This window comes from Acomys russatus, chromosome 7 (assembly GCF_903995435.1).
Source record: "Acomys russatus chromosome 7, mAcoRus1.1, whole genome shotgun sequence".
Classification (NCBI taxonomy): domain Eukaryota; kingdom Metazoa; phylum Chordata; class Mammalia; order Rodentia; family Muridae; genus Acomys; species Acomys russatus.
In genome coordinates this window covers 29,391,485-29,404,876 of record NC_067143.1, presented here as the reverse complement: position 1 = coordinate 29,404,876, position 13,392 = coordinate 29,391,485, and the positions used below count along the sequence as shown (strand labels likewise).

The 13,392-nt window shown below is 45.1% G+C and overlaps 1 protein-coding gene across 1 annotated transcript in view; it reads left to right on the top strand.

Annotated features, from left to right (window-relative positions):
• Nucleotides 1-13,392, top strand: part of Slco3a1 (solute carrier organic anion transporter family member 3A1) — a 294,528-nt gene that overhangs the window by 238,874 nt on the left and 42,262 nt on the right. The window contains 2 exon segments of the mRNA XM_051148731.1: nucleotides 5,602-5,766; nucleotides 12,807-13,005. Coding sequence (XP_051004688.1) covers nucleotides 5,602-5,766; nucleotides 12,807-13,005 — 364 coding nt within the window.

The following is a 13,392-nucleotide window of genomic DNA, read 5'->3' as shown; positions in this document are numbered from 1 at the left end:
CTCTCTTTCTTTCTCTCTCTCTCTCTGTCTCTCCCCCCTCCCCTCCCCTCGCCATCTCCCCCCTCGCCTCCTCCCCCCTCGCCTCTTGCCTCCTCCCCCTCTCTCTTACCTCTTTCCTCTTCCTCCTCCTTCCCCTCTCCTCCACCCCCCCCCGTAATATCTCAAATTGTGAGCTCTCTGCTACTCTCCCACCTGCCCACCTGCCCACCTGCCACCATGCACTCTGCCATAAATGGACTCAATCTCTGAAACCCTAAGCCCCAAATAAACTCTCTTCTACCAGTTCAGTTGGTCATGGTGTCTTACTACAGCAATAGAAAAGCAGCTAGGACATCCAAGTCCAATGGGCATTTACGTCACTGTCAATTGTGATAGTTAAGCTGTACTTGTGCTTGACAGGTCTAGCCTGCTTGCTTGATCTTCATAATAAAAATAACCTAGAGAATCCAGGACAGAATAGCACACTTGTCGCAAGTACGTGTTGTGGTGGCCTTTGCTGTGGCTAGAGTTTCTGCTATGCCTTTCTCATTGTGGGACCACTCTCTGCCTTAGCTTCTTCATTTGTAGATGAAGTATTTCAATGGTTTCAAGAGCATGTTTATTGGGAGGGTTGTGTTATGAGTTGATGGTGAACACTTAGGATGGCATTTGGCACATAGACGATGTTCTGATGACATCAGTCCTCAGGGTGCCCTGAAATCTGCCTTTCCCCTCCTAAAGGACCCACAGTGAACAATCCTCCATCCCACAGGAATGTCTTCTGAGGGCTCACAGTAGGCAGCCTGCTTCCCATGGTGCCAGCTCCACTGCGCTCTTTCAGTTTTGTGCTCTCCTGCTGGCGACAGCAGCAGGCTCCTAGAGAGAGAGCTGAAAAGCTTTCCTTGGTTGGTAGAAGTATGTGATTCTATTTCAGCTCCAGTACCAAGGCTCAAACAGTCAGTGAGGGTTAAATGGCTAAGGGGGATGCAGATGTTCAGGGGCCTGTCATGGCTGGGGTTTACCAGTCTCTTTGTCTGGACTACTCCTTGCTTGAAAGACTGGCTTTTATGGCTAATTAAGGCCTCGTTTCCAAGAAAGGGTATGGAAGGTGGGGCTGAAGCTGTGAAAAGGGAGTCAGATTTTGATAGCTCCAAGTTGTTGCAATAAAATTGTGGATGGGAGGAAGAATGTAGGAGGAAGAAAGCGGAACTCAGGAAGCTGTCATTTCTGGAAGCCAATCACCTTGGCCACAAAGAAAAAAGGTATCCCAGACCTTCCTTCAGTCCAGTGATTCTTGAACTTAATGATTTTCACATCTAATTCAAGGAGAAATTAGTCTTTAGGCATTAAGACATGCAGGAAGACTCCTGTCTTAACAAGGAGCCCTTCCTGCAGAATGGAATGAAGTCCTGGATAATTAAAGCCTTGCAGAAGTACAGAATTGGCCTAGTGACTGAAGTTGTCTTTGCAGAATCAGGACCCTTCCTACCCCCAAACAGATCATGAAGATTATGATGAAGTTTAAGGCGATGTCGGGGTCTAAAGGGATGTGATGATTTGATTCAAATCCTTATCAGTGCCATTTTGGAGCCAGATACACTTGGCTGTCAGAGGCTCCTGGTGGTGTGATCCAGGGAACGTGCGAAGCTTTTCATTCTTCCAGACTTGCACTAGGTAGAGGCGACACTCCAGCTGAGGAAAACATGCCCACAGTGAAAGCATAGTGGAGAAGCCATCTACCTGGATTGTCCCAGCCATGCCACTTCATTGCTGGTGGCACTTCCAGAATCTAGATGTCAATCCTTCTGAAAGAGCACAGCGACTAAGGGACAGTTGTGTCTACCACTGAGCAACAGCAGCCAGGACTTCCCTGTTCATATTCACCCATTCCAAGGAGGTGCTGTGATCACACAGTGTGATCCATACTGCTCTCTCTGCACTGTGTGGCTATAACCTACCAGAACCTTATCCTGGCTACACGATAGCCTCGTGCTTGGCACACACTGTCTCAGATTTGCCTTGGTTCATCAACAGTGATTGACCATGATGGAGTCTTAATACCCAAGACACCTTTGCTGGTGAAGAACAAATCACCCTCTGTGTATGCCCGTTGTGTTCATTTTCTGTATTTGTTAAGCTGCATCTTAAACACTGCAGAGTCAACAGTTCTCTGAGTATTTGTACAATATTTAAAAACAATATGGATTTAACAAAGGAAAGTTTCTTAACATTTAAACACAGATTTTAAAAGCAAACACTCCTAGGCATTTATTTGAAATGATACTTCTAAAAAGTCAGATTGCCATAAATGTTTAAAGGCCTGTAAAATATACACACAGCATGCCCATAAAGACCAGGAAACCCTTTTAGCACAGTGTACAGGCATGAACTCCAAGGACTTGAAGCTGTCTGTTCATTGTCTTTGTTCATACCCTTTGTAAACTTTTGGCTTTAATGTGTGTGTGTGTTTGTTTGTGTGTGTGTGTGTGTGTGTGTGTGTGTGTGTGTGTGTGTGTGCGCATGCACTTTCAGTTAACTCTAACAACACTACCTTCCTAAAGCCTCAGAAACACATATAGAACAGCCCAGGCCACCAATACTGGTTATTGTCTTTATGCCTTCGGGCGTGAGATCCAGGACCCAGCCCACAGTAATCCTGAGCTCCCAGTCATCTGATCTGGCCCAGTGCTGTAACTAAACCTTTAAACCCTCCTCCTCTCTGGAGAGTTTCACTTTGGCAACTTGATATCTTTCCCAGAGATGATAAATTTTAAGGTTTGTATGTCTGCCAGTCCCTAGCCTATTCTTCTGTCACTTTGATGCATGGAGCTTGTCTGTTAGCGTTATTAAAAACTTATGTGTCTCCTATTATTATTTTATTCTAATTAGATGGGCCATTTAGAGGTTTTGTCTCCTAGGAGATGCAGTTGTGCCTGGGTAATTAGCTCTCTTCTTTAGGACAGCTGGCTAATTCATCACCTTGGAGTGCAGGGTTAGGCTCTCAGCCCACCTGTTTATTTTATGTGGCCACAGACACTTACTGGGCTTTTCTAATATTTAATCCAACTCCATATGAGTCTGTGTCTGCTCTTTTCCATGTGCACAAAAAGAAACAAGTGCCCCCTGTCACCAGGTCTCATTTTAGTTAGTAACAGGAGTATAGCAAAAGAGTAATGCGCCCCCTCCCCTCTTGAGACAGGAGCTCATGTAGCTCAGGCTGGCCCCATGTTACACAGCTGAGAAGAATCTTGAATTCTGATGATCCTCCTGCTTCTACCTCCCAGGGCTGAGATTACCAGCATGTGCCACCACACCTGTTTCCTGCAGCCCTGGAGACCAAACCCTAGGCTATGTGCATGCAAGGCAAGGCCACTCTACAACTGAGCGACATTCTCAGCCAGCCCCAAGTCCAATGACAAGCACACCACTTGGACGGTGTTTGCAGTAACCTACATTTCACCTCCTTATATATTTTTCGAAAATTATGTACAGTTTACATAAGACTTATCTTCAGATTACTTGAAATCAATTTTACTTGTCTTAACACATAGCATTTGATGAATCAGCTGTATTTGGTTAATTATTTTGTAAATACCACTGACTTCCATCTGTGTAAGATCTCCACCCACAGACCTAACCAACAGCTAATTGAAGCATACTCCATGGGAAAACTGTATCTCTACTGAACAAGTACAAATTTCGTCCTTATCATGATCCCCTTACACAGTGTGCTCTAGCAACTTCTCCTACAACATTTATCTCGTACTTGGTGTAAGTAGTTTAGAGGTGACTTAAGGTCATCTGAGAGAATGAGCATGGATTACAGCCAGCTCATATACAGTTCTATACAATAGAATTGAGCATGTATAGATTTTGGTAGCCAGCAGAGACACCAAAATAAATAAAGGGCTGAGGAGATGGTTCATTGGGTAAAAGTGCTTGTCAGGAAAGTGTGAGGACCCTTGTTTGAATCCACAGAACCTACATACAAACAGGCTGAACAACACAAGTGTCTAACATCAGGGAGATGGGAGGCAGAGACAGGAGAATTCCCAGCACCTCTGTGGGCCAGCTAACCTGACATAGGTGGTAGGAAGACAGTGAAGAGATGTCTTTGTCCCAAAGCGAAAGACAAGGACTGACACTCAAGGCTATCCTCCGACCTCCATACACATGCCTTAGTACACATGCACCTGCATACACACACACACACACACACACACACACAGACACACAGACACACACACAGACACACACACACACACACACACACACACACACACACGCACAAATAATAATAAATAAAGTAAAGGTGTCAATGCTGAAGAGACAAGACTGTTCTAGAGCCATCCAGGTTATATCATCAAAGCATAAATGAGGAAAGCTGGTTGAAGACCATGTGCCAAGGGTTCTAATTGCTGAAAACCCAAGCAGAGTACTTACTTTCAAAGTATCTCCAATTGTTAAAAGATAGCCATGTAAGAGGAACTTTTAGTGGCTCAGGAAACCATACTGTAAGGAAAATAGAGAGAATTAAATAAGATGGAACATGCAACCTTCCACACGACCGCCAGGCCCTCCTCAGATATAACATGGGGCATAAGCTTCAGAGTGTGTGTGACCAAAGCCGACTATTATGGATTCTTAAGAACCTGCGGCTGTCTGGGAGCCTCTTCCAGGTGCGGTTGGACAATGAGGAAAGCCCACCTGGGAGTCAGGGAATGTGTGCTAAAAGCAGACAATAGATGCATTACAGTAGATGAAGGCTTAACATAAGACGTGGATGCAGCAGAGACAAGAACAATCTGGAGATGGGGATGGAGGGAGGGGAGGGCAACCTGGAACCATCCCAGCAACGTGAAGTAGACCAAAAGCCCTAGGACCAGACTATAAGCCAGAGACTCTCTGCTGTGGCTCTTCCTACTATGGATTTTTGAGCAGAAAAAAAAAAAATCTAATCTGATCCCACTAGTTACTAGGTATGGTGTGATCAAATCAAGGTTGATAGCTCACACCCCCATGGGATGCTCCAGCCCTGCAGGTGAGAGCTGAGCAGGGGGCTGGGGAGGGGAGGACCAGATTTACTCCTACCTATTTGTAAGGATGAGAACTTAAACCTTAAACATACTCTCTCAGCATGCATCTAGGGCATAGTTCTAAATCTTGACCATATAGTGGGCACATTGACATATGCCTAAATATTTTTGATATATAAAATAAAAATTTTGATGTATATGTTATAGGTTCCCTTTTGAAAACAAAATCCAAAAATGATTTCATTTTGGAGTGGAGTGGGGGACAAATCAAAACAAAAACAAAAACGAAAACCTTTGTAATTGCTTAAAAGATACCTGACTTGAACCCCTGAAGTTGTAGTGTAGAAGTCAGGTACAGTAGCCTATTTTAGTAGAATATGGCTTAATGTGCAAGATGTTGGTATGTGTTCTAAAGATGGAGTTTTCAGTTACAAATGACCTACAAGATATAGAGTCTTGGCTGAGCCACCCGGTGCCGCTCTGCTTGGTATTGTTTAAAGAATGCATCAAGGAGGAGTCAAAGGAGATCTAAAAGTGGGCACTCAACATGTATGACCTTGACCTTGTTTTCTGTCATTCCCCACAGTGATCCCCAAGGTCACCAAGCATCTGCTCTCAAACCCTGTGTTCACCTGCATCGTCCTGGCTGCTTGCATGGAGATTGCTGTTGTGGCTGGCTTTGCTGCCTTCCTGGGCAAGTACCTGGAACAGCAGTTTAACCTCACCACTTCCTCTGCCAACCAGCTGCTCGGTGAGTGGGTCTCATTACCTTCCTGGTGTGTCAGCGTACTCGAAGAATGTGTGGTGGTCCCAAGAGAGTACAGGACTAAGTCAGGCCAATAGCAGTGGTCTGTGAGCTTTCTACACAAAGAATTTCAGAGTGAGATTTTCATACTTGAGGCAATTATTTAAAACATATTATGGGGCCAGTGAGATGGTTCATCAGGGAAAGTATTTTTGCTCAAGGCTGATGACCAAGTTCAATACCCAGAACCCACAGTTAGAGGAGAGAATCAACTCCTAAAATTGCCCTCTGACCACTTGGGAACAATAATAATAAAATAAAAAACAAAGCATATTATAATAAAGAACAAAAATATGTAATATATGTACAAAGCATTGAGAAAGGTCAGGAAGGAAAATGGGAAATTTTGAAGCACATATGAGGGAAGAAAGCAACTAAATACATTTTAAAAGAGTAGTAAATTTTCATTAGGCAATGAGAATTATCTTAACAGCATAAAAACCCACACTTCACAAACACAGACTTAGAAGATATATTCATGTGCCAGGGAGATGGTTCAGTAGGTAAAGCATTTGCTGCATATGCCTCATAATTTAACTCAATCCCTGGAACTCACATGGATGTGGAAGAAGACAGTCAGCCCCACAAAGTTGTCCTCTGCTCCCAAAATACAATGAAGTACTCCCCCCTATATACATATGGAATAATATTTTAAAAATAAAGTTAAGAAGATATGCCCATGCTGATGCCCTTGCTCATGGCAGGCATAACTAATGAATCACAGAAGTCATGCCCATGCTGATGCCCTTGCCCATGGCAGGCATAACTAATGGATCACATAATTTTTCCAAGGTGAGGCAAGGCTTTATAGTTCTTCTCACCAGGCATCTATTTCTAATCGTTTTAAGTTGAGCTAAGAAAACCAATCTGCCCCCATGAAAAGCAGCATTGCTGAGGCAGGGTGCACAATGTGTTCACACAGTGTATCTTAGACCGCTCTTAATGTAAAAGGAATTTATTTTTCACTCTTTGTATGACCAACAGGCTGCATTAGTTGAGTTGACCATCTCAGAAGTTGACTAGCCAGTGGTGAGAAGAAAACAATTGAGGAGGACGGAAGAGTCCACCATGATGAGTTCTGATTTAAACTTTCTGGAAATGGAGTATAACTGATGACGTCCTGCATTCAGTAGAGGGCTTAGTTAATAGTATAGAATTTTAGGAGACTAAAGACAGAATTCGATTTCTAAACAGTGAAACAGAAGGGAGTTGCCGAAACGAGAGGGAACCTGAGGGGACAGCCCTTGATGAGAGCTCAGCTGTCCCTCTGAAAGGGCAGAGGAGGGCCATGCAATTAAGGTTGCTGGGTGCAATGCATGGCCAGGTGGCAGGGAGACCTCCAACCCCTAGACTTCATCTTCCTTGTCAAGAGGGAATCATAATGTTTGCTGGAAAGAATAGGAGGGTGCTGTGTTCTTATCTCACCTGCTAACATCTCCTGGGGCGGGGCTGGGGCTATGGCTGTGCAGTTAACAGCGCTTGCTGCTTTTGCAGAAGACCTGGGTTTGATGCTTAGTACCCATATGGTGGCTCATAGCCATCCATAACTCAAATTCAAAGGAATATATCACCCTTTTCTGACCTCCAGACACCTGCATGCTTAAAATAAAAAATAATAATAAATAATAATAGATAATGAATAATAAATAAATGATAAATAATACACAATAAAAATAAAAACAAAATGGTTTGATTGGTAAAGTCCCTGCTGCATAAGTATAAAACTGTGAGCACCTACTTAAAAGCCTGCCAAGGCAGTGTGCATGTCTTGGGGAAGAGGAGACAGCCCTCCAGAGTTCACTAGCCACCCAGTCTAGACAATTGGTAAACTCTGAGTTCAGTGAGCTATTCCATCTCAAAAAATAGTGTGGAGGGGCTTAAGAGATGACTCCATAGGCAAGAGCATTGGCTGGTCTTTCAGAGGACCCAGGATAAATTCCCATTGCCCATGTGGTAGCTCAAAACTGCCAAAAACTCTCATTTCATGTGATTCAGTGATTTCTTCTGGCCTGTGGACATCAGGTGTATACACACGGTGCACAAGCATACATACAGGCAAAATGCCCTTATACATAAAATGACACAATTTTAAATGAAGTGAGGATCCATAGATAAAGGCACCTGACTTCAGCCTCCACATATCCATGTACAGCTGTGCATACACACACACACACACACACACACACACACACACACACACACACACAGAGAGAGAGAGAGAGAGAGAGAGAGAGAGAGAGAGAGAGAGAGAGAGAGAGAGAGAGAGAGGAGAGAGAGAGAGAGAGAGAGAGAGAGAGAGAGAGAGAGGCAGACAGAGATAGACATATACCTTTGCTTCACAAAATGGCCAATAAAAGCAAAGGGTACTGGCCTGCACGAGGGATGAGGGAAATGCACATTGAATCCTCAAGGGGGCGCTATGACTCACTGACCAGATGATAGCATTAAGTGCTGGGAAGGCTGAGGAGCAACTGGAACCCACGCTGCAGTGGGACTGCACAGTGGAGCCTCTGCTTTGGGCAGGTTTTGCAGCACCCATTAAAGCTCAGCGTATGCCTGTGCTACAATCCATCAGTTCCGTTTCTGGGCACTTATCCAACAGAATCGAGTGTTTAGGTCCACTCATTTACATATGCATACATAACAACGTTCAGAGCAGCTTTATGCATAATTATCTCAAACTGGAACTAACCCAAATGTCTGTCTACAGCAGAATGGGTAAATAAACTATAGACTGTTCATTCTATACCACACGGCTAAAGAAAGGACCAATTCTCACACAGGCTTCCATGTGAATAGATATGAGTTGAAAAGATTTCACACACAGAGAGAATATATTTATAGAACTTTTTAAAAAATATATATGAATTGCCAATTAAGGAAAAAGAAGCCAGTTGTCCTTGAAGGTTACAACTATGGGGAGGTACACAAGAACCTCCTCTACAGCTGCAAGTGTTTATGTGTGTGCATGCAGGCATGCCTCTGTGTGTGTGTGTATGTGTGTGTGTATGTGTGTGTGTTTTGTGCATGCATGCATGTCTGTGTAGGAGTGTGTGTGTGTTGTGCACGTATGCTTGTGTAGGGGTATGTGTGTGTGTATGTGTGTGTGTGTGTGTGTTGTGCATGTATATACAGATATACATCACATACGTGCATGTGGAGGCCAGAGATCAACAGCAGATAGACAGCTGCTTCTTTAGTCCCTCTCCACCTTAGTTTTTGATGCAGAGTCTCTGTCACACTGAACCTGCTGGCCAGGATGCTACTTGGCTCCTCCTGTCTCCCTACAACCCAGCTCTGGGGTTCCAGATGTGTGCCTTTATTCTTGCCGCTTAGGAAAGTGCCAAGGTTCATGCACTTCCAAAGCACCAAGCATCTGGAATTCGTCTAAACTTGATTTGAGTGCTGGTCATGGGGGTGTCTGCATATTGGAAACATCACCAGGGTGGTCTGTGTGTGTCCCATAGGGTAGAGCATCTCAGCTCTCATCCTGAACATCATAGCATGCCACAGCTTCCTCTCCCTGGAAACTGTTTTGGTTTTGTTTTTGTTTTTTTCCACCAGTCATTCTTGCCATACATTTTTTGGTAAGGATCAGTAAAATGCAATTAGTTTTTTAACATCTGCAGGACAAAGGAGAAAGAAAATGCCTCTCTGTAATAGAAGCTATAGTCTTTGTTGTTGCTAAGATCTGGGGCTTGGACCTCCAGCACCCCAGGGTTTATCTCCCACCTCCTGGTTTCTCTTCTGCTGCATCTTCTGTTTCAATTGTGCTTGCACAGTTGCTTCGTCAGGGCCAGGTCCTATTTTAGAAGAAATGCCTAAGCTTTTTTTTTTTATCGACAAACAAATCAATAGTCTCCAGGGCAGAAGGTCAGAAAAACAATTCTACTGCCTAGCATCTGTTTGTTTCCCAGTGATTCCTGCTTGTTAGAGTGCTTAACAAGGTGGGAAGGAAAAAGAGGGTGGGGCTTCTTCACGTTCTCTGGGCAGGCAGGCAGCAAGCATCCCTTGTCCCTACGCCTAGCTCATGGCATAGATCCAGTCAGTGTGTACTCGGGAGAGCTCACTGCAGGAGGAGCTGGCAGGGTGAAGTAGGGGAGGCTAATGTTGGGAGATGCTCTCAGAATGGCCCCTGCACTCCAAGAAGTTGGTGTGCATGCAGTTATCCCAATCTGTGCATCCAAGGTTATGGGCCATCCACAGAGTCATCAACAGATGGGTCAGAGCTCAGAGAAGAAGAGTGTAGGCCATCCAGGGGCTGGTGACATTGATTTATGAGTGCAGATTAAAAGGGGTCATTTTGCATAAGTTAGTCTGATGAGGATGACGCTTTGTTCCTGAGAAGTTCTGACAATGGCCAGGGGTGTTAAGGACATGTACACACATCAGGGAGGAAGGGAAGGGGAAGCTAATAGTGACTGGGAGAAAAGGTGCTGAAAAAAAAAAATTTCCGTTGTTGCCATGGTTACCATCATCTGCCAGGGGACACCCCCACTGTCTCAACTAGAAAATGAAACAAAGCCCAGGATTTTCTCTGGGAGTGGGGATATTGTCACCAAGGCTTATTCACACAGAACCAGCCTGCTCACAGATTCATTCATTCTAAAACGGGTGCCTGGATGCCATTCGGTGCAGGGTGCTGTGGGCTGGACTGAATGGGCAGAGAAAGCCATGGAAACAGGGTATAACAGGACACTGTTACAGAACCCAGAGCTCCTCGATTCCAGCTAGTCTAGCTAGACAACTTGACATGAGTATCCTGTCTTTCCTCCCAAGTGTGTGATTACAGGGGGCGCACCACCTGCCCAGCTATTACCTGGCATCTAAGATCCCAACTCTGGTCCTCGCCCTTGGATGCACTGCAGGTGTTTTATCCACTGATTTATCTTAAGTCCCCTTTCCATGTGGGTGGGGATGAGGAAGACTCCTAGAAGAGAGGAAGATCAGCCAAGGGAAGACAAGCAAAAGCATCCTAGGAGTAGACCCATTGCATACGCAAAGACTACAGCACCTTGGGCATCTAGACTTTTCGATGAAAAACTGGGTATTGGGAGTGGCCAGTGATGTGGCCTCGGGATGGAAGCACACAGAACAAGGTCATGGTGTCCACATTCATATCAAAGGCTAGAAACTAAGCCCAGATGTCTGGAGTGGGCAGTGACACACAGGTCCATGACTGTTTTAACCACAGCCAGGGTAGTGTCTTGGCAAACTAAGCCTTCCAAATTATATTTTCTTACCTTAATATCAAAAATTAATTTGCATTCCCTCAGCACATACCAGCTGGTTGATGTAGTCGATTGACCTGGGGGTTGCTTGATTGGCAGGGAGAAGGCTGCCCAGACTGGAAAATTAGCCATGCATAATCTATCTACAGGGAGGATAAATGACACTCAGTAATTTAAAGCCAGCCGTAGATGAAATGAATCAGAACAGAGCCGCAGCGAACAGAGACTGGAATAGTGAAGTCTTTTGGTTCTTGGACAACGCCCTGGGTCCCTGGGAATACTGGAGAACAGGTTTCAGGCCTGCTGCCTTGAAGATATCTCTGTGTGTAAGAAAGAGGAGGCTGTGTATACTCACCAAGTTGTTCACCAAGTACTGCATAACATAGTGATTTGATTGACACTGCTTCCTGAGGCGTAGCAGAACTGTCTAAGTAGGTCTTTCACGGACTCGTGAGCCCTGCAACCTTTGGGTTAAAGAGCCTTGGAACCTACCAGGAAACTTGCTGCATTAGAAAAGGAAGAGAAAATTCTTGGATAGTGTGTGTGTGCGCACGCACGCCTATGTGTGTGTGTTGCATGTATGTTCACATATGTTAAGCTTGTGTATGTCTGCAAGTGTGAGGGCATGAGGGCATGTGCATTCATATTATATAAATGTGTATCTGTCTGCAGCTGAAGTGTGTGGGCCTGTGTGTATAAGCATGGTATCGGTGTCAGGGTTCACCTCAGTTGCTCTCCACCTCATCTTTTGAGGCAGAGTCTCTTGCTGAGCTTGGAGCTTTGCTAGGTTTTCCTAGTCTAGCTAGTATGGCTTGCCCCCAGGATCCCATCTCTTCCTCTGGGGTGCTGAGACCCAGGTGACCCGCCAAGCCTGCTTGGCATGTGTGTGGCATCTAGGGATCTGAACCCCAGTCGCCATGCTTGCATGGCTGTTGCTTTACCTACTGAACCCTCTCCCCAGCTAAAAACTCTTCAGATGATCTGAAGTCCCCTTTCCCAGTCACTGCAGAAATGCACAGAGATAGTCACGTGACAAGGTGCTTAAGGATCTGGGTTCTACACACAGAGCCCAAATAAAACAACAAACAAGCCAAAGAGAGATAGTGTCTCAAAACCAGGTACCTGAGAAATGATACCCACAGTTATCCTCTGGCTTCTACATGGCACAGGCACGTATACGCACATGTATCTAAACATATTCACACATACACAGTTAACAGAGAAGTTGAACTTGGTGGGATATGCCCTGAATCCCAACACTTGAGTAGCTGAGGTAAAGGGATTGCCAAGTGTTTTGAGTCTAGCCTGGTCTACAGAATAACATCAAAACACACAGACACATACACACACACACATACACACACACACACACACACACACACACACACGAAAAAAAAAAAGAAAGAAAAAGAAAAGCAAAGAAAGAAATCCTAATTCAGAGACCATATCATTGCTCCCTAATATTTAATCTCCTGGAATTCACCCCTTGATCCCCAGCTTTCTAGATTCATCTCTTGGCTGGACCCACATTAGTACTTACATACATCCTCTTAGATGGCACCAGGTCCAATGGGCACTTTGGCTCACAGTAACTGCCTTTTTCCAAATCTGTCTCCCTTTGTTATCTGGAAATTCCCTGAGGACAGAAATAAGACCCCATGTGAAGACTGTAGAGTCATGTGAAGTCACAGGAACCATTGAGGCCCACCAGCCCCTCTTCCACTTAAATCACATCCCACTGCTCTGCTCTTTCAGGGATGACAGCAATCCCCTGTGCCTGCCTGGGCATCTTCCTGGGTGGCCTTTTGGTGAAGAAGCTGAGCCTGTCTGCTCTGGGGGCCATTCGGATGGCCATGCTGGTCAACCTGGTGTCCACAGCCTGCTACGTCTCCTTCCTCTTCCTGGGCTGTGACACAGGCCCTGTGGCTGGGGTCACTGTTCGCTATGGAAACAAGTAAGTACCTAAACTCTTACCTTGACCCTGCCCAGGGACACCTTCACTGTGGATCTGAAGAGCTCACTCAGCCCTGCACAGGGCCACCTAGACTCCACCACTGGCAGATAGAGCCATCTCGGTCTCTGGTGATCCAGAGAGGGGGAGGCCAAAAGGCCTTAGCATCCTACTTGCAGTTGGAAGAGTCAGCCTGTCCTCTGGGTGCCGAGCTATTCTCCTCCACTGCAGGAGAACCCCAGAACAGAGCAGTCATTCATTTTCCAGTCCACCTGCTTTTTCCAACATCTGACTTCAGGAATGATGTGAAGATGGAAAATAAAAACAAACCTCATTTCAAAATTCAGTTTAAAATAAAAGACAGACTCGATTTCAGTAATTCCAACTACA